This window comes from Nerophis lumbriciformis, linkage group LG05 (genome assembly GCF_033978685.3).
Source record: "Nerophis lumbriciformis linkage group LG05, RoL_Nlum_v2.1, whole genome shotgun sequence".
NCBI classification, from domain to species: Eukaryota; Metazoa; Chordata; class Actinopteri; order Syngnathiformes; family Syngnathidae; genus Nerophis; species Nerophis lumbriciformis.
This window is the reverse complement of record NC_084552.2, coordinates 50,505,296-50,531,738: the sequence shown is the minus strand read 5'-3', so window position 1 is coordinate 50,531,738 and position 26,443 is coordinate 50,505,296. Positions and strand designations below refer to the sequence as shown.

The 26,443-nt window shown below is 41.2% G+C and overlaps 1 protein-coding gene and 1 long non-coding RNA gene across 4 annotated transcripts in view; one reads left to right on the top strand and one right to left on the bottom strand.

The window, feature by feature from the left end:
* The window catches only part of LOC133606017 (uncharacterized), a 176,720-nt gene that overhangs the window by 145,695 nt on the left and 4,582 nt on the right, over positions 1–26,443 (top strand). The window lies entirely within an intron of this gene.
* fam3c (FAM3 metabolism regulating signaling molecule C) lies at positions 16,779–25,705 on the bottom strand. 3 transcript variants are annotated; one of them, XM_061959843.2, is made up of 10 exons: positions 25,595–25,704; positions 25,143–25,187; positions 24,956–25,060; positions 18,753–18,779; positions 18,539–18,662; positions 18,418–18,476; positions 18,298–18,348; positions 18,143–18,227; positions 17,947–18,073; positions 16,779–17,244 (listed from the first exon to the last, which is right to left on the bottom strand). In XM_061959843.2, exons 2-10 carry the CDS (start codon positions 25,171–25,173, stop codon positions 17,155–17,157), a joined length of 699 nt encoding a protein of 232 aa, XP_061815827.1. In that variant the 5' UTR covers positions 25,174–25,187; positions 25,595–25,704; the 3' UTR covers positions 16,779–17,154. The 3 variants fall into 3 exon arrangements, with proteins under 3 accessions (XP_061815827.1, XP_061815825.1, XP_061815826.1); XM_061959841.2 differs by having other exon boundaries at positions 18,298–18,476; positions 25,595–25,705; XM_061959842.2 differs by lacking the exon at positions 18,753–18,779 and having other exon boundaries at positions 18,298–18,476; positions 25,595–25,705.

Genomic DNA, 26,443 nt, shown 5'->3' with positions numbered 1-26,443 from the left:
ATATGTAGATCAAATAGTTTATTTTAAATACAGAAAACACCAAATTTGGAGCTACACGGTTGTTACTTGTGTCACCTGCTCAGTGGCCTTGTGGTTAGAGTGTCCGCCCTGAGATCGGTAGGTCGTGAGTTCAAACCCCGGCCAAAGACTATACAATGGGAGCCATTACCTCCTTGCTTGGCACTCAGTTTCAAGGGTTGGAATTGGGGGTTAAATCACCAAAAATAATTCCCAGGCGTGGCCCCCGCTGCTGCTCACTGCTCCCCTCACCTCCCAAGGGGTGATTAAGGGTGATGGGTCAAATGCAGAGAATAATTTTGCCACACCTAGTGTGTGTGACTATCAGTGGTACTTTAACTTTAACTTTAATAATCATATTGATATTGGATATTGGTAAAATAAAAACGGTAAATGGTTATACTTGTATTGCGCTTTTCTACCTTTTTCACCAATTCCCACACTGATGGCAGGAGCTGCCATGCAAGGCGCTAACCAGGACCCATCAGGAGCAAGAGTAAAGTGTCTTGCTCAAGGACACAACGGACGTGACTAGGATGGTAGAAGGTGGGGTTTGAACCGGGAACCTTCAGGTTGCTGGCACAGCCACTCTCCCAACTGCGCCACGCTGTCCCCGTCCCGTATATTGGTTCGATATAAAACAGAACCAAAAAAACGTATGGGATTACTGCGACTCAAATGGCTGATATTAGCACTCCTAAATGGGTGGTCCATTCCGGACTCCATGCTCCAGCACATGTGAATACAACAACATTTGGAACCGAGCATCGTCAATGCAAGAAGGTGCTGGCTGGCGCAGTTACAGTATGTCCATCCACCGTGCAAAGCCTCTCCTGTGGGCTTCTAATCTTCAAGCCCATGGCGGTAAATAAACTACATTTCTTACAAGTACCCCTGCAGGACGAGGCAGAGCTAATCATGCGGGACCCCGACGCCAGCCAGAGATAATAGAGACAAGAAGCCATTCTAACTGCTAAGCCAGCTTTGATATAATGTAGCGAAACAACAGAATACATACTTTAACAGAAGTCTAGCTGGAACAGCGTGACTCTACAGCAAAGCAAGTTAGAAAGTGTCTCCAGAGAGAATAACAACTATTACTGTGAGAGTACACGTCCGAAAACCGGAAAGGACACAATATGTTACCGCAAACGTCAGCAGCCAAAGGAAAAGCCATTGTTTTATGTTTTTTAAATAATTTTTTATGACATGGACATATACAACAAAAATGGCAGCCGCGGAAGAGCGTAACCTGTAACCTTTTTTTTTTTTAATTCTTCTTCTACAATTTATATGTCAAAATCTGTATTTGTCATGATCCGTGGTCCGGATCATGTTTTTGTTATTTTCTGTTAGTTTTGGACTCCCTTAGTTCCTGTTGTTGTGCACCCTTGAGTTTGTTTAGTTACCTGGAGCGGTATTGCTCGGTTGGTAGAGTGGTCGTGCCAGCAACTTGAGGGTTCCAGGTTCGATCCCCGCTTCTGCCATCCTAGTCACTGCCGTTGTGTCCTTGGGCAAGACACTTTACCCACCTGCTCCCGGTGCCACCCACACTGGTTTAAATGTAACTTAGATATTGGGTTTCACTATGTAAAGCGCTTTGAGTCACTAGAGTAAAGCGCTATATAAATATAATTCACTTCACCTTGGCTACTTATTATTTTCACCTGCCTCTGATTGGTGTTCGGGATGCTCACCTGTTCCCCGAGCACTAAGCAGAGGCATTATTTAAGCCTGCCTTTGCCGGTCGGTCGGCCTGGCTTTTTTGTTTGCTTATGCTACAGTTACGTGAGTATTCCTTGTCTTTTTGCCTATGCTAAGTGTTAGCGTTTGCTTCGAGTGCGATCAGCACATTTTTCCTCTGGCTTGTTATCAGTTTTTGGTACTTGTTTGAGTTCTACAAATAAATCATGTTCCTACCTGCAAGTCCTGTCCAGAGTGGTCCGTTTGCATCCCGGGAGAACGAACCTCGTAGCAAGTTGTGACCCCCCGCACGTAACAGTATTGTGATATATATATCCATCTTCTACTACTTCAAAAATCAATCAAACTTTATTTATAAAGCGCTTTTCATACATAAAAGAAATGCAACGCAAAGTGCTTTACAGAGTTAAAAACAATACCCCGATAACCCATATCCCCCATTATCACTTACGGACACAGATACCAAACACAACATACACACATATGTAACTATATGGACAAATGATTGCATGGCTGAGTACAGAGGAGAAATGTGAGTAAACACTATCACAGGAGCCATCTGCACCAGGAGGTCATCAGACCATGGCCACCAGGACGCTGACACAAAACGCCCCCACAAGCGAGGCCGATAACCCCTGAGGCAGATGACTCATCTGAGGAATGTTGTAAAATAAAAATAATAAAACGTGTAAAATAGTAAGAACCATGAGTAGAGATAAATAATAAAATACAAGCAACATGTGAAGATTAATAGAAAAAATAAAATGAATATACAGGAAATAAATAAATAGAACTAAATAAAATATTGCATAACTAATAAGATAAAAAGTTAAATACAAATGACTTCAATACAATAATTAATATCAGGTAAAAGCCAAATCAAAAAGGTGGGTCTTAAGCCTTGTCCCTCTCGGGGTCGTATCGGATCAATATCGATATCGTATTGGACATTAATACATTGTATCAAGACACCCATTAATAGTATGGCTGTTTAAAACATATTGGAGCTTACACTAAGCCATAAACCGATCTGAGCATAACATCTGCATCACAGCAATTAGAAGCACAATGTTTAACCATAAGCCATTTCAGGCCATTTGTTTACATTCAACCAGTGTTCTGGAACTCAAAAGGTGGAAAAAAAGTTAAAAAATAAAAATAAAAGGTTAAGGCATAACTAAAAACAACACCATTATTGTTTCTTTTATAAAGAGGAGCGCATCACAGTAAAAGCAACCAACGTTGCATTGTAGTCCCATTCTCCATGCTGCAAAAGGTGTTTTGTAAGTACAGTAATACCTGGCCTTACAAGTTTTTGGCTACGAGCTGTCTCTTGATAATTGTTAGACTTTAGGTTGCGAGAAGAAAATTCCCCACCGCTAGTTGGCATAGTGAATGTCAAAGTCAATCTTGTAGGATCCGCCCAAAACATCCAGTCGTACTCGCTAGCATTAGCTTATACCTAGAGATGGACATACAGTAACTTTGCGGTGCTGAGAAGAAGAAGTGGAGAATATTCATTGAATTAAAGCATGTGTAGCTAGCTAACTTGGTGAAGCAATTGAAGCAGAAGGTGTTCATATTGACTTTAAAATATCAAAATGTCGGACATTTATCCATGAAAATATGGAGAAGCTGCTGATAGAAGGCGATACCGTTGAAGTCCACTCTCCAAGGTGAATTATTGTTATATTGCTTCATTTTTTTCATGTATATATTAATTTCACACCATATTCATTGCACTTCTACATTTTTTATATTTTTATATATTTGCACATTGTTTTTGTAGCATGCACACATCGCACTGTATGGAATGGCCTCAATCTCGTTACCTTGCGTAATGACAATAAAGCTGATTCTGATTCGGATTCTGATTCTGATTCTGATTCTAAAACTACTGCAGTTGTTTGCACTAAATTCTATTGTATTGTTTTCATACAATATTTCATAAAGACATGTTAAAAGTGTGCTGTTTTGAGGTGGAAGCACCGATTAAATTGATTTGAATTAGAGATGTCCGATAATGGCTTTTTTGCCGATATCCGATATTCCGATATTGTCCAACTCTTAATTACCGATTCCGATATCAACCGATATATACAGTTGTGGAATTAACACATTAATTTGCCTAATTTTGTTGTGATGCCCCGCTGGATGCATTAGACAATGTAACTTTACCATGAATTGATTAACGTGGACCCCGACTTAAACAAGTTGAAAAACTTATTCGGGTGTTACCATTTAGTGGTCAATTGTACGGAATATGTACTGTACTGTGCAATCTACTAATAAAAGTTTCAATCAATCAATCAAAATCAAGGTTTTCCAAAATAAGAGAACAACTTCAACTCAAGTTATGGAAAAAAAGTGCCAAAATGGCACTGCCATATTTATTATTGAAGTCACAAAGTGCTTTATTTTTTTTAACATGCCTCAAAACAGCAGCTTGGAATTTGTGACATGCTCTCCCTGAGATAATTCTGATACCCACTACAACTATGGGAAATACTATACTTTGACTTTCACAAAGTGCATTATTTTATTATTATTTTTAAACATGCCTCAAAACAACAGCTACAAAAACAATGAAGGCACACAGCTTCAGTCCAGAGTATACTAGAGTAATAAAGTAAACAATGATATATAACAGGAAATTATTAACTGAGCTCAATCTGCCCTGCTCTAACGTATTTGTATGTGTAACACAAATGTGCTGCAAGCTAGTGGTGAGTGCTTGAAGTGGCCTAGCAGTCAGCCAGAGCTTCTGAAATGCTGCGTTGAGACAGTGCACCTCCGTTCACTGCAAGCTGCTTTCAATGTTTGCTTTTCATTAGGGATGTCCGATAATAGCTTTTTGCCGATATACGATATTCCGATATTGTCCAATTCTTGAATTACCGATATCAACCGATACCGATATCAACCGATTTATACAGTCGTGGAATTAACACATTATTATGCCTAATTAGGACAACCAGGTATTGTGAAGATAAGGTACTTTAAAAAAAAATAAAAAAAATAAAATAAGATAAATAAATTAAAAACATTTTCTTGTATAAAAAAGAAAGTAAAACAATATAAAAACCGTTACATAGAAACTAGTAATTAATGAAAATGAGTAAAATTAACTGTTAAAGGTTAGTACTATTAGTGGACCAGCAGAACGCATAATCATGTGTGCTTACGGACTGTATCCCTTGCAGACTGTATTGATATATCCATCCATCCATCCATCCATTTTCTACCGCTTATTCCCTTTGGGGTCGCGGGGGGCGCTGGAGCCTACCTCAGCTACAATCGGGCGGAAGGCGGGGTACACCCTGGACAAGTCGCCACCTCATCGCAGGGCCAACACAGATAGACAGACAACATTCACACTCACATTCACACACTAGGGCCAATTTAGTGTTGCCAATCAACTTATCCCCAGGTGCATGTTTTTGGAGGTGGGAGGAAGCCGGAGTACCCGGAGGGAACCCACGCAGTCACGGGGAGAACATGCAAACTCCACACAGAAAGATCCCGAGCCCGGGATTGAACCCAAGACTACTCAGGACCTTCGTATTGTGAGGCAGATGCACTAACCCCTCTTCCACCGTGCTGCCCGTAACTGTTAAAGGTTAGTACTATTAGTGGACCAGCAGCACGCACAATCATGTGTGCTTACGGACTGTATCCCTTGCAGACTGTATTGATATAAAGTTAAAAGTTAAAGTTAAAGTACCAATGATTGTCACACACACACTAGGTGTGGCGAGATTATTCTCTGCATTTGACCCATCACCCTTGATCACCCCCTGGGAGGTGAGGGGAGCAGTGGGCAGCAGCGGTGGCCGTGCCCGGGAATCATTTTGGTGATTTAACCCCCAATTCCAACCCTTGATGCTGAGTGCCAAGCAGGGAGGTAATGGGTCCCATTTTTATAGTCTTTGGTATGACTCGGCCGGGATTTGAACTCACAACCTACCGATCTCAGGGCGGACACTCTAACCACTAGGCCACTGAGTAGGTTTATATTGATATATAATGTAGGAACCAGAATATTAATAACAGAAAGAAACAATCCTTTTGTGTGAATGAGTGTAAATGGGAGATGAAGGTTTTTTGGGTTGATGTAATAAAAAAACAACAACAAAAAAACGATACCGATAATAAAAAAAACGATACCGATAATTTCTGATATTACATTTTAACGCATTTATCGGCCGATAATATCGGCCTGCCATCTCTACTTTTCATCCATCTTCCGCTTGTATTCATCATGTATCTCCTTATGATTCTTGAAGAGGTGGATCAAATTGCTCGTATTAAAGGAAGACGTCTTGGTTCTTCCTCGCATAACCAGCTTTTTGCAGTCATTGCAAATTGCCAGTTTTCTATCCGTCAGACACACTTTAAAATAATCCCAAACCATAGACATGGTGTTGTTAGTCACCGAGCGAGCTCGCTTGTTAAGCCACGGCTACAGCACCGGCAACAACACACTCTTGTTGTTGTTATGCTCCGCTCGCGGCGGTTTGATGAGGTCATCAAGCGTCGACAGTAAACCTCTCATGCTGCAGTCGTCAACTCCTGTGTTGTGTGTGGAGAGGGGAGAGGGGAGGGGCTGCTGACTGGAAGACGCAACTGCTCTGTACTGCTCCCTACGTCCGTGTCTTACCGGATATGTACCGCTCCGTACAGCGGCGTTTTAAAAAGTAATTAATTTTACTTTTTGAAACCGATACCGATAATTTCCGATATTACATTTTAAAGCATTTATCGGCCGATATTATCGGACATTTCTAATTTGAATTCATTTCAATGAGCAATGTTGTTTGGCAATTGAGTTTTCCGGGGTATGAGCCGCGTCAAGAACCAACTAAAGCTGTAAATAACATACAGACATACTGTACGGTATGATAAGACTGTTGTGTGCTTTTCTTTATCGCCAAGTAGCCGCCGAGCCTGGCAGACGTCTTATAGCATTTTGCATCATTTTTTCATGTAAAACGAGTCATAAAAATAAAAAGAGGCATTGCCATCCGTCACTCAAAGCCTCCCGGCCATTTCAGTGGAATACAAGGAAGTGTTTTTCCAGCAGCGGGGTCCGCGCACTAAGCTATAATTATCAGCCCACTGATGCACATTAGAAGAGATAACTGAGAAAATCACAGCCTTGAATACGGGGTGGCTTATTAAAGGTAAACAGAGCCTGCTTAGACGGGCTGCGTGTGGGCGCGCCGTCCTTGTGCTGGCCCCTGAATAACACCCACTCGGATGGTTTGTGTTTGCGCCAGGAATTGGATTTCCTCTTGATTGAATTTATTTGGGCAATGATGGAAGGATTTGTTGTGCCGGCCGTCTAGGCGCCGGACCAAACGGGGAGGAAGGGCCTGTGCAGCGTCGGGTTTCCAGCACGGCTCACGTAACAGCAGAGACCATTTGTTGTGTGGGGAGGGGCAAGGTCAGCGGCGTGTGTGTGTGTGTGTGTGTGTGTGTGTGTGTGTGTGTGTGTGTGTGTGTGTGCGTGTGTGTGTGCGTGTGTGTGTGTGTGTGTGTGTGTGTGAAGCCCAAACAAACAAAGGTGTGTGCACAAGAATTCAAAACATCACTGACACATATTTGGTCACCCACTCAAGATGTTGTTTTGCTGCAGCTCAACCGGGCTCCGCCCTCTTTTATCGGCTCACCTGGTGTCGGAGGCTTCTCATTGGTCATACGGGCAGAGGCGTTGCGACGCCCTGCCCAAAGTTCACTGACCTCGGGTCACGAAACTAGAGGAGGAAGCCGTTCAGTCTCAGCCACAAACACACCTGCAGCAATAACACACGCAGGACAAGCTCCGGTCTGTGCAGCAGGAGGGTGTGTCCGTCTGACATACCATCACCTGAAACGTCCGCAGTGGGCTCGCCGAGCACAAATGGTGAAATAACACAAACGCTGTTAGAGGGCTATAATGTTTCTCCTGTGGAAAGGGTTGAGTTTAGTGTTCACATTCACAGAGTGCACCTTTGTGTTAGCATGCTCGGACTTAAGAAGCATTGGTTCCTTCCATGCATGAAAGTCGTGCATCGACCTCATTTGTAAATACACATATTATTATCATACTTGCCAACCCTCCCAAATTTTCCGGGAGACTCCCGAATTTCAGTGCCTCTCCCGAAAATCTCCCGGGACAACCATTCTCCCGAATTTCTCCCAATTTCCAGCCGGACTTAAGGCACGCCGTCCCCTCCTGGTCCGTGCGGACCTGAGTGAGGACAGCCTGTCGTCACGTCCGCTTGGCCAACCAAAAAGTAACCACAGAACACTATAGTGTTCTGTGGTTACTTTTTGGTTGGCCAACGGTTTACGTTGTATTGCGCACCCTCCCCCTGAGGGGAGCAGTGAGCAGCAGCGGTGGCCACGCCTGGGAATCATTTTTGGTGATTTAACCCCCAATTCCAACCCTTGATGCTGAGTGCCAAGCAGGGAGGTAATGGGTCCCATTTTTATCGTCTTTGGTATGACTCGGCCGGGGTTTGAACTCACAACCTACCGATCTCAGGGCGGACACTCTAACCACTAGGCAACTCCACTTCAATTTAAAGACAGCGTGAGTCCATTCCAGGCAATGAATAATTGTATGTTAGTTAGTTTGACTGATTCCACTTAGCATTCCACACTACAAAATGATGTATGATTCGGATTAATATCGGTATTGGCCATTACTCAAGGCGGCAATATCAGTATTGTTTTGGAAGTGAAAAAGTTGTATCGGGACATCTTTATAATTAAACAGAGAAATTCACGACGCCACTCTCATAATTATGGGAGGGAACACAGCGTGTGTGTTGATGTTGAACAGGGAAGAAAGTCATTCATCTGTGCCACCACATGAACATTCTTCCCTCAGACAAAAACGCATGTGACCCACGTACAGCACAGTCCTGTGCTGCCAGTCTAGACTGCAGACAGTCTTGCAGAATAAATGGAGACCACCTTGGTGGTCCGCCCACGTGCTTGTGGGGCTTGTGAGGAAGGAATTCTCTTAAAAAGTCAGACATGACACCTTTACGGAGGAGCGAGGGGCTAACCTGGGGTTGTAAACAAAGCATATAGTAGCTGCCCTAGTCATTGTACAACGCTATCAACTTATTTTGTGCAGTATTTTCAATCACTCTTGCTCCAAAACCTGTATGTACCTTTCAGCATTAATGGCGCCTTCACAGATTTGTAAGTTACCCATGTCTTGGGCACTAATACACCCCCATACCATCACAGATGCTGGCTTTTCAACTTTGCGCCTAGAACAATCCGGATGGTTCTTTTCTTCTTGGGCCCAGAGGACACGACGTCCACAGTTTACAAAAACATTGTGAAAATGTGGACTCGTCAGACCACAGAACACTTTTCCACTTTGCATCAGTCCATCTGAGATGAGCTCGGGCCCAGCGAAGCCGGCGGCATTTCTGGGTGTTGTTGATAAATGGCTTTGGCTTTGCATGGTAGAGTTTTAACTTGTACTTACAGATGTAGCGATTAACTATAATTACTGACAGTGGTTGTCTGAAGTGTTCCTGAGCCCATGTGGTGATATCCTTTACACACGGATGTCGGTTTTTGATGCAGTACCGCCTGAGGGATCGAAGGTCCGTAATATCATCGCTTACGTGCAGTGATTTCTCCAGATTCTCTGAACCTTTTGATGACATTACGGACCGTTGATGGTGAAATCCCTAAATTCCTTGCAATAGCTGGTTGAGAAATGTTGTTCTTAAACTGTTCGACAATTTGCTCACGTTGACAAAGTGGTGACACTCGCCCCATCCTTGTTTGTGAATGACTGAGCATTTCATGGAAGCTGCTTTTATACCAAATCATGGCACCCACCTGTTCCCAATTAGCCTGTTCATCCGTGGGATGTTCCAAATAAGTGTTTGATGAGCATTCCTCAACTTTCTCAGTCTTTTTTGCCACTTGTGCCAGCTTTTTTGAAACATGTTGCAGGCATCAAATTACAAATGAGCTAATATTTGCAAAAAATAACTAAGTTTTGCCGTTCGAACGTTAAATATCTTGTCTTTGCAACCTATTCAATTGACTATAGGTTGAAAAGAATTTGCAAATCGTTATTTACGATTTACACAACGTGCCTTTGCTGGTGTGTGTGTGTGTGTGTGTGTGTGTGTGTGTGTGTGTGTGTGTGTGTGTGTGTGTGTGTGTGTGTGTGTGTGTGTGTGTGTGTGTGTGTGTGTGTGTGTGTGTTCATATTTCTGAATGCATGCGTGGGAACTTATCCACATGATCAGATATTGATCAGACAGAGTGGTTTGTCTGTCTGTGCTGAGGTCAGCAGGCCCTCACACTCAGATCCTACACTGTGTAAACACAGCTGTCTGGATTGGTGTGTGTGTGTGCGTGTGTGTGTGTGTGTGTTAGAGGTTGGCGTGGAAGCCAAGGGCAATGAGGTCATAACGAAAAGGCAGGCTGTAAAAGAAGCAAAAAGAAACATTTCTAGAAGGTTATTTTTGCATGTTAACAGCAGTGCAAAAGGTTCCATTTTGGGGGTCCGGTATCAGATGAGGGGCCACATTAGGAGGGGTGGGAGGGGAAGGCACACACAAGTGAATGTAGAGAGCCGCAGGTTGTTTATCTAAGAAAAGTAAAAGGCGAGGGAGGAAAATTGATGGCAGGTGTGGACGGCGTAAAAGCACAAGCAGTGTGTATTTTTCTGCGTGTTATTCGACCTTCACGTTGCTGTTTTGAGAACCTTCTGCGACAAACGTGTCCTCCCTGCGTATAATTGCCAATGACCTCACTGGCAAAGTTCCTTCAGGGACTCAACTGTTTGCAGTGCGTTTACACGTAGCTCACATGGAGCGGGGAGCAGCTCAGGGGTGACACCTCTGGTCAGAAGGTGTACTGCAACAATAATGACATGAACTTGTTGGGCCCTCTTTTATTGTGGGCTTGTTCAACTCTGAATAATAAGAGCTAATACTTTATTTTAAAAAATATATATAAAAAAAAAAAAAATAAAAAAAAAATAAAAATATATATATATATATATATATATATATATATATATATATATATATATATATACATACATACATACATATACTAGATAGAAATATACAGTATGGAAATAGGTTAAGAATTTCAATTAATTCCGGTAAATTGCTCGCTTGCATAATTTAAATTAATTCAACCAATGGACATTCCATTTTAATCATCTTTAAAGCCAAACTGGACATAAAAGTCATTGGACGGCGTGGCGCAGTGGAAGAATGGCCGTGCGCGACCCGAGGGTCCATGGTTCAATCCCCACCTAGTACCAACCTCGTCATGTCCGTGGGTGTCCTGAGCAAGACACTTCACCCTTGCTCCTGATGGGTGCTGGTTAGCGCCTTGCATGGCAGCTCCCTCCATCAGTGTGTGAATGTGTGTGTGAATGGGTGAATGTGGAAGTAGTGTCAAAGCGCTTTTGAGTACCTTGAAGGTAAAAAAGCGCTATACAAGTACAACCCATTTATCATTTATTTATTGAGTTTTTGTAGGGTGTAAAATTATTTTATTTTTTTCCTCAAATTTCTCAATAAACCTCAGTCTTAAAAAAAAATCTCATATATATATATATATATATATATATGATTTGTTTTAATTCTGACCCTTTGGTGGGCCTTTATATTAGATAGTCACATGCTAAAATCTGTAATATAACATGTTATGCAAATGTATACTAATTAAACTGTGACGTAATTTGATCAAAAGGCCTTCAAAGGGTTAAAATGAAAATGAAAAATACATGTTAGATATTGTTTAGATTTGGGGTATTGTAGAATAAGTGCCAGTGTATCGTACACCTTTGGAATAATAATGACAAAAGCAATTAAAAAACTTAATTAAAAAATAATAATAATGCACTTTGTGACTTCAATAGTAAATATGGCAGTGCCATGTTGGCATTTTTTTCCATAACTTGAGTTGATTTATTTTGGAAAACCTTGTTACATTGTTTAATGCATCCAGCGGGGCATCACAACAAAATTAGGCATAATAATGTGTTAATTCCACGACTGGATATATCGGTATCGGTTGATATCGGAATCGGTAATTAAGAGTTGGACAATATCGCAATATCGGTAAAAAAGCCATTATCGAACATCTCTAATTTTTTGGTTACGTATAAGTTTTGGATGTTTTGTTCAAATAATTCAGCACATATTAACTTTAATGTACATTGTATTGGTTACCATGTACAAAATGTGGCCCCACATCCCTACATTTTTCTGCATGCAGCCCTTGCTGGAAAAAGTTTGGACAGCCCTGTTTTAGGATGCAACGATCTGAGGTTATGGCAAAGCCTTGCACTGACCTTCCATCCAAAATAAGAATAACAGTGAAGGGAATAGTCTGACCCCTCAATGGCCCCCAGAAGAATTTAGTTCCCTGGTGTAGCAGGTGTGGAGGTTGTTTTGGTCGAGCTGCTCTGCAGGAGGATTAAAGTTGGCCCGGCGGTCAGGGTTCAGAGGTCGGCCTCAGCCAAGAGGGGATGAGGAGCTTGAAGTCCTCTGTGAGAGCCACCTTTGTTTAGCGGGCAGAGAGGGGGAGGGGGCAGAAGTGGGGAAATAAAAAATAAAAAATAGACATTGTTTTGGGACTTGTCTTAAATCTTTCTGTGCTCCCACGACATGGCTCATCATTCCAGGTCTACACTGCATATGTTCATACATAATGCAACTCCTAGCATATCTTATATAATTCCACTTCCCACATCTCTTGGTGTGCACATACTGTACATACATGCCATCTTGCTCAAAGGCTGCCCGCAATAACTTATTGATATGCATAGATCGCACAGCAGGAAGTTTGAACACGGACATTTCTCTGCCGCACACTATATTAACATTAGTTTGTCCATTCATATACACTAGGGATGTCCGATAATGGCTTTTTGCCGATATTCCGATATTGTCCAACTCTAATTACCGATACCGATATCAACCGATATATACAGTTGTGGAATTAACACATTATTATGCCTAATTTGGACAACCCGGTATGGTGAAGATAAGGTACTTTAAAAAAAAAATGGATAAAATAAAATAAAATAAATAAATAAAAAACATTTTCTTGAATAAAAAAGAAAGTAAAGCAATATAAAAACAGTTACATAGAAACTAGTAATTAATGAAAATTTGTAAAATTAACTGTTAAAGGTTAGTACTATTAGTGGACCAGCAGCACGCACAATCATGTGTGCTTACGGACTGTATCCCTTGCAGACTGTATTGATATATATTGATATATAATGTAGGAACCAGAATATTAATAACAGAAAGAAACAACCCTTTTGTGTGAAAGAGTGTGAATGAGTGTAAATGGGGGAGGGAGTTTTTTTGGGGTTGGTGCACTAATTGTAAGCGTATCTTATGTTTTTTATGTTGATTTAATAAAAAAATAAAATAAAATAAAAAATAGAATATAAAAACCCGATACCGATAATAAAAAAAACGATACCGATAATTTCCGATATTACATTTTAACGCATTTATCTCTAATATACACATAATGCAACGCATCTTTGTCCATTCACATCATCCATCCATTTTCTACCGTTTGTCCCTTTTAGGGTCGCAGGGGGTGCTGGAGCCTATCCCAGCTGCATTCGGGCGATAGGCGGGGTACACCCTGGACAAGTCGCCACCTCATCACAGGGCCAACACAGATAGACAACATTCACACTCACATTCACACCCTAGGGACCATTTAGCAGACAATGAAAACATCTCTGTCCATTTACACACACACACACACACACACACACACACACACACACACAGGTTATCATTGGGAATGGGGACCAAGTTTTTGATCATCACTTGTGGGGACCACCCTTTCTACAGGTTGTGGAGGCATAAAAAAAAAAAAGAGGTAAAATGGCCACTTCCCAGTTAGCTCATACACGTCTTTAAATCTCTGGATTGATGAAGTAATGTGCTGATCATTCTTACTGGGGACTTGGGGAAAAAGAGTTAATATAGTTCATGGGGACCAAATTTGAATAATGTTGCATAATTCACACAAATTTGTACGTGACTACTGAGGACCATTTAAAAAAAAAAAAAATTTTTTTTTTTTTTAAAGTTCACACTCAAACTAACCAGTAAACATGTTTTATGGACCAAAGCTTAAAAATCACTTTAGGGGACCTGTTTTTTGTCCCCATACCGTCAGAGGTCCCCTAAAGGTGACTGTGTAAACAGAGCGATGTCCCCATTAAGTAAGCATTGCCAGAACACACACACACACACACACACACACACACAGGTTATCATTAGGAATGGGGACCAAGTTTTTGATCATCACTTGTGGGGACCACCCTTTCTACAGGTTGTGGAGGCATAAAAAAAAGAGGTAAAATGGCCACTGCCCAGTTAGCTCATACACGTCTTTAAATCTCTGGATTGATGAAGTAATGTGCTGATCATTCTTACTGGAGACTTGGGGAAAAAGAGTTAATATAGTTCATGGGGACCAAATTTGAATAATGTTGCATAATTCACACAAATTTGTACGGGACTACTGAGGACCATTTAAAAAAAAAAAAAAATTTTTTTTTTAAAGTTCACACTCAAACTAACCAGTAAACATGTTTTATGGACCAAAGCTTAAAAATCACTTTAGGGGACCTGTTTTTTGTCCCCATACCGTCAGAGGTCCCCTAAAGGTGACTGTGTAAACAGAGCGATGTCCCCATTAAGTAAGCATTGCCAGAACACACACACACACACACACACACACACTGTACATACACAGACACACACGTAATGTTAACAATTGTTTGTCCATTTTTTTTTTTTACATGTAATGCATACATATGTCTGTCCATTCACATCATACACAGATAACTAAAATATTTGTCCATTAATACATGCACACACGCAAATAATGTTCACAATTCTCTGACGCAGACGGCATTAATAGTTTGTCCATCCATTGTTACATAATACAAACATGTCTGTCCATTCACATCATACAGATTATGAAAACATCTCTGTCTATTTACACCAGGGGTGTCAAACCCGCGGGCCGTATCAGGTGTTGTTCTAAATGTGTCCACTGGATGTCACAATAGCAATTCAAGTGTAACCCCCGTCACACATGACGTTGTTTAAAGATGACGTGTCAGTTGACTATAAGCGCCCTCTTGATGGGTTGTTGCTACTCCAATCAGCGCAGGTGCAAGCAATCAGCCGCGCCTGTTTTGACTGGCAGCAGTATCCATGCTCAATACCTTCTTTCATTGTAAATGATCTACTCAGCAGATAAAATAAGATGCGAAGACCTAAGTGAACTCGACCATCGTCTTTTTAGTGAGAGTTCCATACAGCGCTTGCAATTGGTGGAATGAACTCCATTGTAAAAATGTGTCTTTCTACATTTGTTGTTTGCTTAAATCTACGATGTTCACATTGGGGCAGCACGGTGGTACAGGGGTTAGTGGATGTGCCTCACAATACGAAGGTCCTGGGTTCGATCCCCGGGCTTGGGGTTTTTCTGTGTGGAGTTTGCATGTTCTCCCCGTGACTGCGTGGGTTCCCTCTGGGTACTCCGGCTTCCTCCCACCTCCAAAAACATGCACCTGGGGATAGGTTGATTGGCAACACTAAATTGGTGTGAATGTTGTCGGTCTATCTGTGTTAGCCTTGCGATGAGGTGGCGACTTGTCCAGGGTGTACCCAGCCTTCTGCCCGAATGCAGCTGAGATAGGCTCCAGCAACCCCTGCTACCCCAAAAAGGGACAAGCGGTAGAAAATGGATGGATGTCCACATTGGTTAAGTTTGTAGTTATGTTTCCTTGATTTGAGCTGTGGGGAAATTTTTAAAATGGTGTTGTTCATATTGTAATTGTAATATTTGAATGATGATATATCAATGTGTTGTGGCAGCTGCGGATTTCACCAATGCGGCGGTTTGAGGAAACACTCGATTGCTTTTCCACACACGTCTTTGGTGAACGGCCAACGTGAGAACCCTAAACAGGAAGTGCTTAAAGTTTAATGGCTTTGTAAAAAAACACTGAGTCAAAGTCTAAGTTCATTGTGGTCTTCATGGTGTTTTTTAAACTGCATCATTTTTTTCCTCAGAATTTTCAACTAACATGAGTGTTTTCTCGAGATAATTCTAAATCGTTCTAGAAAACGATCTGACGTTGTCTTTATTTTTAAGTTATCATGCCATGATTGTACCAGTCTGGCCTGCATGGGAATAGATTTTCCTCCATGCGGCCCCTCAACTAAAATGAGTTTGATACCCCTGATTTACACACACACACACACACACACACACACACACACACACACACACACACACACACACACACACACACACACACACAGGATGTTATGTGTGCAGCTCGGGTTGCATCACTGTGTTGCTTTTTAATTTAGTTGGAATATTGCATGAGCATTCTGCAGTACAGTGAGATTTCTCACACATACATTATGCAATCAAGGCTGGATTGAACAAATTAGCTTTAAAATAGGTCATGTGCATAATTCCAATTTATATTGACTAAGAATTAGTAGATACCCATCTTCTGACATACCACCAGGTGTTGAATCTAGTTTTAACAATAGAAGCCCTGAGTACACCTATTTAATTTAAACCTCATATAAGATAAATATATTTTTTGCAGGCAGTAGTGACATTTGGCTATCATTGGGATCAGTGTGATACTGACACTCTCTGCTGGTCAAATATATATAAAGAGGATTTCTGACAAGCAGCTCGCGTTCATCATTTTGCTTTGCTGCCACCCAGCGGCGTTTTCGTAGTACTACAGTGTAATTGTTTGTATTCTATCACTGGCAGCCACTACAAATCTTTACTTTACATCTGATTTATATAGTATATGTATAAAGGGACAAGCGGTAGGAAATGGATGGATGGATATTAACACAACGGTAAATGCAGATTTAATTGTGTTATGTTAAACCGTAGAACCACCTTAAATGTAACTACCAAGATCCGCATGTTAATCATTAACTCCTCTGGTATGTGCATGTGTAAAGAAGTCATTCATCTTACTGGCCATATTGTTTATTTAAAGAAATTATATTATTCTGTACATTGTTCATTAACCCTACCTCGCAAATATATGTACAAAGTTCACAGCTGTCACATCATTAATTACAATATCTGTAAGGAATAAGAAAAGAAAAAAAGGAGTAGCAAGATGAAAGGTGAGCAAGTTGAGCAGGAGTCGACAACAGTGCAATAATACTGGACTAAAAATTTGTTTTTGGATTCCAGCAAACCAAAAAAATCAAGTTCTGTCTTATCAGTGCGCTCTACCTGCAGCCCTTTGGATGATTGGCAATGTGATGAGTGTCACTGGAACGAGGAAGGTGAATAAAAGGCTAAAAGGCGGACGGTCCGGGTAAGGATGGAGGACCAGGCTCAGTTTGTCCTCTGAGGCACGCAGCCTTCCATCTCCAGGACCTCCGGCCATCCATCATACTTGTTTGTGTCTGCGCTGTTCTTGATGTGCTGCACAGAAGAAAAGAACATGGTGGATAACAGGAAATACAACAAAGATTAACATCACGGCCTTTACTGCATTTAATACATGCACCGGAAAAACACTGGCTTGGTTAGGTCACTGAAAACTGTAGAAACCGGATAGAATTCCAAACATTCCTCAGTTATGTTAGTTCCTCATCTGAGTACAGTGGTCAGCATTTAAATACTTACTTTCGGCCAAAAATAAATAGGATATGCTTTAAAAGCAAAAACAATTATTCGATAAAGTGAAGTTGCAAACTTGGAAGCGCAATGTAGCGAGGGATACAGACAACAAAAATATAAAGACTAATCACATTTTATCGCAAATACTTATATTTTTTATGCAATAAACAATGCAAACTAGATTTACCTTGAATAGAATTAACATTTGTTGCTTTCTTTTGGCTTCTGATTGGCTAAAAGGGCCTTACAGGTGTCCCATGTTCCATTGGCGTTCATTGACACCATTTTTTTGTCCTTAACTCTTCTGTCTATCTGTGTTGGCCCTGCGATGAGGTGGCGACTTGTCCAGGGTGTACCCCGCCTTCCGCCCAATTGTAGCTGAGATAGGCTCCAGCACCCCCCGCCACCCCGAAGGGAATAAGCGGTAGAAAATGGATGGATGGAACTCTTCTATTCTTGGACACTGAAGCAACCTTTTCTTCAGGAAAAAAAAAGTCACACTACCTGCTCAAACGGACTCTTGGTCTTGATCCCTTTCCCTCCGACAAAGATCCAGTTATCCCGGAAGCCCAAGTTATTGATGGTCGTGCTCCCCAGATCAGCGATCAGCTTTCGGGCTTCGTCATTGAGCCTACAAAACAAAAACGGCGTCACTTGATGACAGCATGAAACGTGCGGGGAAAAAAACCGCGGTTCTTACTTGGTGGAGGGATCGTCAAAAGACGCCATCATGGTGATCGTGCCTTCCGGGATTCCCTTTAAGAACTGGATGAGGGGGGCCACGTCTGGGAGGGGACACAGTGAAACTCTACATGCTTTGTAAAGATGTCAAACATTTTTGAAAGCAGTTCTTACTTCCTGCCCACATGTCAAAGGAGTCCGTCTTGTTAATCTCTCCTGTTTTTCCTGCAGGAGACATTTTCTTGTGTATTGATAATGATAACACACAAGTGACATAAAAGGTGACTTTAATACCATTGACAAGAGCGATGTTGATTCCTCTTCCAACGTTATTCTTCACGCCGCTCATTATTCTGAAAAGGACAACGTGACAGAGTCCGTGTTTGACTTGACACCTTCATCAAACACCACTTACAGTTTGTCCTCCAGACAGATTTTAGGCCCCACCACGCTGGCCGCCCCGCTCGCCATCTTGAAGGCAAAGTGTCCATCGGGACACGCCTTTGACAGTCCACATTTGTGTCGGACTGGTGTGACAGCTGGGTGGGGAGGGGAGACAAAATGAGAGATTTTGATTTAGAGGAAGAATGAGCAAAATTCTAAGAAACAAAAAAGGAAAATAAACTTACAGCCTCCACGCATTGGTAAGGATTTGACTGGAAGACAACAACAACAACAAAAAAAGAGCTTTAGGAGATTTCCGGGTTGTACTTACCATTAGGCCTGGGCTGTGTGTGTATGTATGTATACATCAATTCATATTGTTATAATTGATTATTAAGAGTGTGTGATAGCTCAACTCCTACCTTGTTTATTTCTGTGACAACCTCTTTTAAAGCTTTGTAATCAATCAGAAATATCAATCAGCTAAAAGTCAAACATGGATAAGTGTGGAGAAAGTGTTTTGCATTTTTCCCCATCATGCCTTGCAATGGATATAAATGGATGTAATTTCGAATTTGTTATGGGGATGGGACAATTTTTCCCAATAATATCCACAAAGTTCAGTCAGCAGGTTGTGTTATGTGTGACCATGTGTGCTGACTTTTTGTGATGTTGATTTTTTTTTTCTACACCATGCCTCAGAAAGGTTGTTTGGATTGGGTCAAATAACTCAATGACAACAAGAAAGTACACATCATGGTCTACCTGGGTTTCTCACACAGCCAGGTTGCTTATTGGCATTGCACTGTACTGTCGTCTCGCAGACTAAACTGAAGATACCAGCAGGCCGTATTTTGGACACCCCTGCATTAGGCAAACACAGGCAGTTGCCTAGGCCCCTCAAATGTCTCTTAAGAGTGATTCAAGGTTTGCAATTTGTTCACGGTTAGGTATTTTTTTTAACCAAAAAATACACAACAAACACTAGCTAGCGTATGTTACCATTAGTGCAACATACATATTTTTAACAACTAAGTATATTTAAAAAATTGCTCGTCGTTTGTTTGCCGTTCAGGCTTATATCACTCACTGCACGAACGCGCAGGGAGTGCGTGCACATAAACAAAAACAGACCAAGAGAAGCAACTAACAAACTGCAGTCAGGTTGTTGTTATGATACAATATACTAACAATTGTACAGCACTGACGTTCGGGATACGTTTGGGGAGAGTTTGAAGTTGGGGGGCTGGATGGCATCATTGGTCATCAAATTTATTTTAGAATAACTTAAATGAATGGCAGTGTCATTTTAATATTTGCAATTATAAGTGAGGCCAACTTCACACAGGTGCTGACTTGATTCAGGCAGAAGTTTTAAAACAAACTTGTTGGCCTGGTTTGGAAAAATGTACCCAAGTGAAAGTGAAGCGGAAAAAGAGTAGAGGAGAAGAAAATCAGTTTTTTATTAAAACTACCCAAGTTGTCAATTTTTTTCTCACTGACACTGAATGTAGGTGCTCTTCAACAGAACCAGTCAGCAGAGGTGAAGTGGCGAGTGACGCTTTTCATCACAAAAATGTGCGTATTGAAATAGTGAACTATGGAACCGAGACAGGGTGTCCCCTTAATGTAACTGATCGCCACGACAAAATATTTGGCTTTTTTTTACGTGAAAACAAATAATATAATGTATTGTAGAGTCCAGAGTAAGACAAAGCCTGACGCTCTTTTTAGATTTTATTGCCAATCTTACACTAACAACGGGGCCAATTCTAGCAAGTTATTTCCTCTGTGCACACACGTCCAACTCTGTGCTAAACTCCAAGACCAGGGGTCGGCAGCCCGCGGCTCTTTGATCACTCTGATGCGGCTCAGCTGCATACTTGCAGAACAAATACCCAGAATCCCATGCAGCCCTGACTCTTCCGGGCTACATTATACACCCCTGCTACCACCAAACCCCCCCCCGTGCGTCGGTTGAGGTGGGCGGGGTTTGGTAGCGGGGGTGTATAATGTAGCCCGGAAGAGTTAGGGCTGCATGGGATTCTGGGTATTTGTTCTGTTGTGTTTATGTTGTGTTACGGTGCAGATGTTCTCCCGAAATGTGTTGGTCATTCTTGTTTGGTGTGGGTTCACAGTGTGGCGCATTATTAGTAAGAGTGTTAAAGTTTTTTATACCGCCACCGTCAGTGTAACCTGTGTGGTTGTTGACCAAGTATGCCTTGCTGTCACTTACGTAAGCAAGCAGAAGCCCCATACAACGTGTGGCCGGGCCGGCACGCTGGTTATAGGGGGCGCTAAATGCTGTACCATCACGGCACGTTCGGGAGAATAGTTGCCCTGAATTTCGTAGTCTGCCAGAAAAATCGGGAGGGTTGACAAGTATGACGCTGTCAAGCGCCATTCATATAAAATTTGCGGGCCGCACCAACATTCAATTTTCATATTAAGGTGTGGGCCGCGTGTCTGAGACTCCTGATCTATACATAGCATAAAGCAAAAAAAATCATTGTATGCAGCGTTATTACATTATAAATTTCAAAAGATTTTTGTGGCTCCCATTGTTTTCTTTAATTTGTGAAACTGGTCAAAATGGCTCTTTGACTGGTAAAGGTTGCCGACCCCTGTTCTAGACAAACAACACTTCCTAATTCTCCGCCAACAAAGTGTGTTCAAGACCATGGGGAAAAAGGATCATAACACACGAACATACACATTAACACCAGCAGGTAGTTACAGTATGAATGGGTATATATAGTTTATTATTTGCACACACTATTGACCAGTAATGCACCGAAAATATGGTCTACGAAAAAAAGACGTATTTTGATTACCGCAACAGCGTTGCCGAAACCAGATGATGTGACGCAAGCTATATGTACGATGTTGTCTGTAGCACAGGCAGCATGTACGCGATGTAGACAATGTACTTTAATATACTCACAAACGGCAATTTACACAACTTAAGATGACAGTGGTGGCTTTTAAGGAGAGGAAAACTCGCAGCAGCGCGGCACAAGTGTGACGTCAGGCTCTCTGCCGCTCGCTTTTGGTCGTGGACATGGAGCGACAGAAGTAAAGAGTCTCTAAACACGAGTGCAGTCTACAATAACACCAGAATGAGATGCTAGATTTGTTGCTAGTCATTTTTAATAAAGAAAGAGTGACTAAAAAGATTGGTGAAATCTCTAGAAAAAAAAATCTCAACAAAGTACATTGTACAATAAGCAGCAACAATTAAAAAATTGGTCAACAAAACATTGTATCTAAAACAAAAAAATAATAACTTAGAAAAATATTATATTAACAGGTCCTATAGTAAGAGTGTGGTTTTAGCATATTATTATTAACAAACATACAGCATTTACGCTAATAATGTGTGAACACTTATGAGTGAACAAAACATTGTATTTAAAAAATAAACTAACATAAAAAAATCATTTAGGTAACAGGAGTGAGGGGTTTTTTCCGCACCACAAAGAGCAAAATGATATGTAAGAATAAATATATGTTAACACTATAATTAGTAATAACAGATATGTTTGAAATGTATGTTTACAATTTGTCTTTTTAAAGAAAATATATGCATCATAGCAAATGTGATTATGTAATATTGGCCACGCCCTCACCGCCACAGGTATCTTAGCAATTTCGGGAAAACCCTGCAACACGGCAGCCGCACTCTTTTTTTTTTTACCACCAGTCACACGCTTCCAGCCTTCACAATGATAGCAATGCGGTCAAAATGGGTTACATCTTATTAAATATTGATTTATATTCCTATCTATTACAGTAAAAGCGTCAGGATTTCCTTCTCTGCATGAAAGTTTAAAATGAGCATATATTAATGCAGTATGAAGAAGAATGTTTTAATGTAGACACATAGAATCATCATACTGCTGTGATTATATGCATCAAGTGTTCATTCAAGGCTAAGGCAAAATATCGAAATATATATCGTGTATCGCGATATGGCCTTAAAATATCGCATAATTTAAAAAAGGCCATATCGCCCAGCATTGGCGTTGTTAGGCCTATTTTAGGGGGGCTCAAGCCCCCCTAAAATATTCTTAAGCCCCCCTAAATAATTTGGTGTTATATTTATTTATTTTTTAATTTAATTTTTTTTTACAAATACATGCCGACATATTATAAAGTGGCCCAAATATGAGATTAAATAATCATATAACCTGTCATTATTCACTCAGTTTCCTCACTTCATAGCGTAAGGTAGATAGCCCCTTTAGTGTGTCGGTATCCAATCCATTCCACTTGTTCATATAGAAAATGCCCACATCACTCAAACGCCAGTCCGCATTATCTCTGCGACCTTGCTTGCGGTCCTTGGACTTGTTCATATAAAAAATGCCCACATCATTCGTAGAATCTATATCAAGTAATATACATAAAATAATGGAAAAAAAACATTAAATATATTTGTTTTATTGTATTGTTACATTAATAGCTGGTGTATTATAGCTTGTTATTTCATAGGATTTTCTGAGGGAGGAAAAACCAAGACATTTAATATAAAATGTAAAATTAATAAATACATAAAAAGAAAAAAATGGTTAAAGCCATCATCCCGGGGAGCATTTCATTTCGTCCCGTACATTTAAAAAAAAAATAATAATAACAATGAATAATTTCTAAGTCTTTGTTAGCCGTTTGTGAAGTTTTGTGCTTGTGCGCTACGTTCGCTCGCATCCTGTGCATCTCCTGGGGGCTAAGCCCCCCCTGTCCTTAAAAGCTAGTGACGCCCCTGTCGCCCAGCCCTAATGTAAGTGTAAAAAAAACCATTATGATTTGTACATTTTCAGAATGTGCTTGTTCTATTTTTAAACAAAGAAAACAAGTTATCTTGCCGTGATTTTACCAGTCCGGCCCACTTGGGAGTAGATTTTTCTCCATGTGGCCCCCGATCTAAAATGATGTTGACACCTCTGGACTAAATACTAAATAGTCCCCCCTCCAGACTTCCTGTTACCATGAATTGTTTACGTAACAAGTTGAAAAACGTCGGGTGTTACTATTTAGTGGTCAATTGTACGGAATATGTACTTCACTGTGCAATCTACTAATAAAAGTTTCAATCAATCAATCAAATCAAATCAAATCAACTTTATTTATAGAGCACATTTAAAATTTACCACAGGGGTAGCCAAAGTGCTGTACAATGAGCAGGTTAAAAGATAAAACGAGTACCGAGCAAACACAACACAACACAAACAGAACACGATAAAAAATAAATAATTAAAATAGAATTAATAAAAACATAAAAACAGGATCACAGCAGGTGTATTATGGGGCGCCATTGCAGGATGGATATCACTCAGTGTTAAAAGCCATGGAATAAAAGTATGTTTTTAAGAGAGATTTAAAAACAGGAAGAGAGGAGGCTTGTCTAACACTCAGGGGTAGGTCGTTCCAGAGCTTGGGAGCAGCAACGGCGAAAGCTCTGTCACCTCTAAGCTTCAGCCTTGTGTCAGGGACCGTCAACAGCAGCTGATCGGCTGATCTTAAGGATCGGGTGGGGCAGTAAGGCTGAAGGAGGTCGGAGAGATAGGTTGGCGCGAGGTTGTTTAGACATTTAAAAACAAATAAAAGGAGTTTAAAATGTATTCGGTAACGCACAGGGAGCCAGTGAAGGGACGCTAAAATAGGGGTGATGTGCTCACGTCTGCGGGTCTGTGTTAGCAGACGAGCAGCAGAGTTCTGCACGAGCTGCAGGCGGGCGAGGGAGGCCTGGCTAATGCCTACATACAGGGCATTACAGTAATCAAGACGAGTCGAGATAAAAGCGTGGATTAATTTCTCAAGATCATGTCTTGATAGAAGCGGTTTCACTTTCGCTATTTGGCGTAATTGATAAAAGCTTTTTTGAACGACGCTGCTGATTTGTTTTTCGAATTTAAAATCTGAGTCAAACTTTACCCCCAGGTTTGTGACAGAGTCGCTGAGATACGGGGTCAGAGTGCCGAGGTCAACGTTGGGGGAGGGAGAGCGACTTGGACCGAACAACATAACTTCTGTTTTATCTTCATTTAGGCTCAGGAAGTTAGCTGAAAGCCAGACTTTGATGTCGTGCAGGCAGTCAATAAGACGTTGAACCGTGTTATTTTGTGCCATGGGAAAATAAATCTGGCAATCATCGGCATAAAAATGAAATGCAATACTGTACTTCCTAAAAATAGAACCAAGGGGGAGAAGGTAAAGCGCAAATAAAATTGGGGCAAGGATTGAGCCCTGGGGGACCCCATGTGGTAAAGGAGCTGTGGACGACATAAAACTGTCTACTTTTACACAAAAACTCCTGTCGGTTAGGTACGACCGGAACCAGTTGAGGGCGGCGCCCTTAATGCCCACACAGTTCTCAAGACGAGTGATTAAGGTGGCGTGGTCGACGATGTCGAACGCAGCAGACAATCAATCAATCCTGGTCACTCACCGATGACGTTGCCCAGCTTGAAGTCCATATTGACTTCCAGCAGCTGAAAAGCCAAGTAGGCGGCGAGGAGGAACGCAAAGATGATGGCTGCTAGTTTCAAAATACCTTGCAAAGGAAACAAACAAAAGTAGTGAGCATTATTTCAAGTTGCGTCAAAGTGGCCCAATGCTGCAGGTAACGTCATTACCTCCAGCCCGCACCATCCTAGTCACCACCATCCACTTGGGACCACCTTCAAGATGCACCAACACTCACTTAAGACCATGTGTTTACAACATAAACAACACTTGTAATGATGTGTTTACTAAATACGGAGAGGAGCGAGAGCATTTGAGCTAGCTGTTTGGCTAGCTGCCACCCAACGTTTGGAAGCATGAGTGGCACTTCAACACCACTAAAACAAACTTTTAACCTCACAACAGTGTTAGAATGAGAAACTTTAAACAAATTCGTCGATGTTTAGATATGTGGTGTAAAGGTCAACAGCGAATAGTTGAACACACTAGAAGTGACGCTACGTGGAGTCTCACCGGCATTTCTAAACCGAAGACTGGGGCACTCAATTGACTTAAAAGGTACTGACAATGTCTCCCTTTTAGGGGAGAAAAGGTTAAACAAGACAAGTATTGTATTACTTACAAGTAACTACACAGCTGCTTACACGCCGGACTCCGCAAATGACACTTGAGCTGCTTTATTCGCATGGGGCGGTCGCTTTCACAATGCATTGAAAGAAGGCGGAAGAGAATGACACAAAAATGTTTCAACGTGTTTTTATTTTCTTTCAACAAAAACGCCGTCAAGCAAAGATAACGAATTAGTTACAATCGTTGGATTTATTTTATAAGCACTACAAGCAATATTTGTCAGTGAGACTTATTTTACAATGTGGCTCTCACATACTTCCGCGAATTCTTCTTCGCTAATTTAAAAGGAGTAGGAGACTACAGCGCCCCCGGTGCTCTCGGAGAAACATTAATGGGTGAATTTACTGTCCTAAGGCAGTTTATACAATCAAACTCTGTCTATCTGTGTTGGCCCTGCGATGAGGTGGCGACTTGTCCAGGGTGTACCCCGCCTTCCGCCCGATTGTAGCTGAGATAGGCTCCAGCGCCCCCCGCGACCCCGAAGGGAATAAGCGGTAGTAAAATGGATGGATGGATGGATGGGTTAAAAATATTTTTTGCAAACCAGTACTGTATTTTTCGGACTATAAGTCGCAGTTTTTTTTCATAGTTTGGCCGGGGGTGCGATTTATACTCTGGAGCGACTTATGTGTGAAATTATTAACACATTACCGTAAAATATCAAATAATATTATTTAGCTCATTCACATAAGTATAAGTATAAGTAAGTAAGTATAAGATTTCATCGGATTTAGCGATTAGGAGTGACAGATTGTTTGGTAAACGTATAGCATGTTCTATATGTTATAGTTATTTGAATGACTCTTACCATAATATGTTACGTTAACATACCAGGCACGTT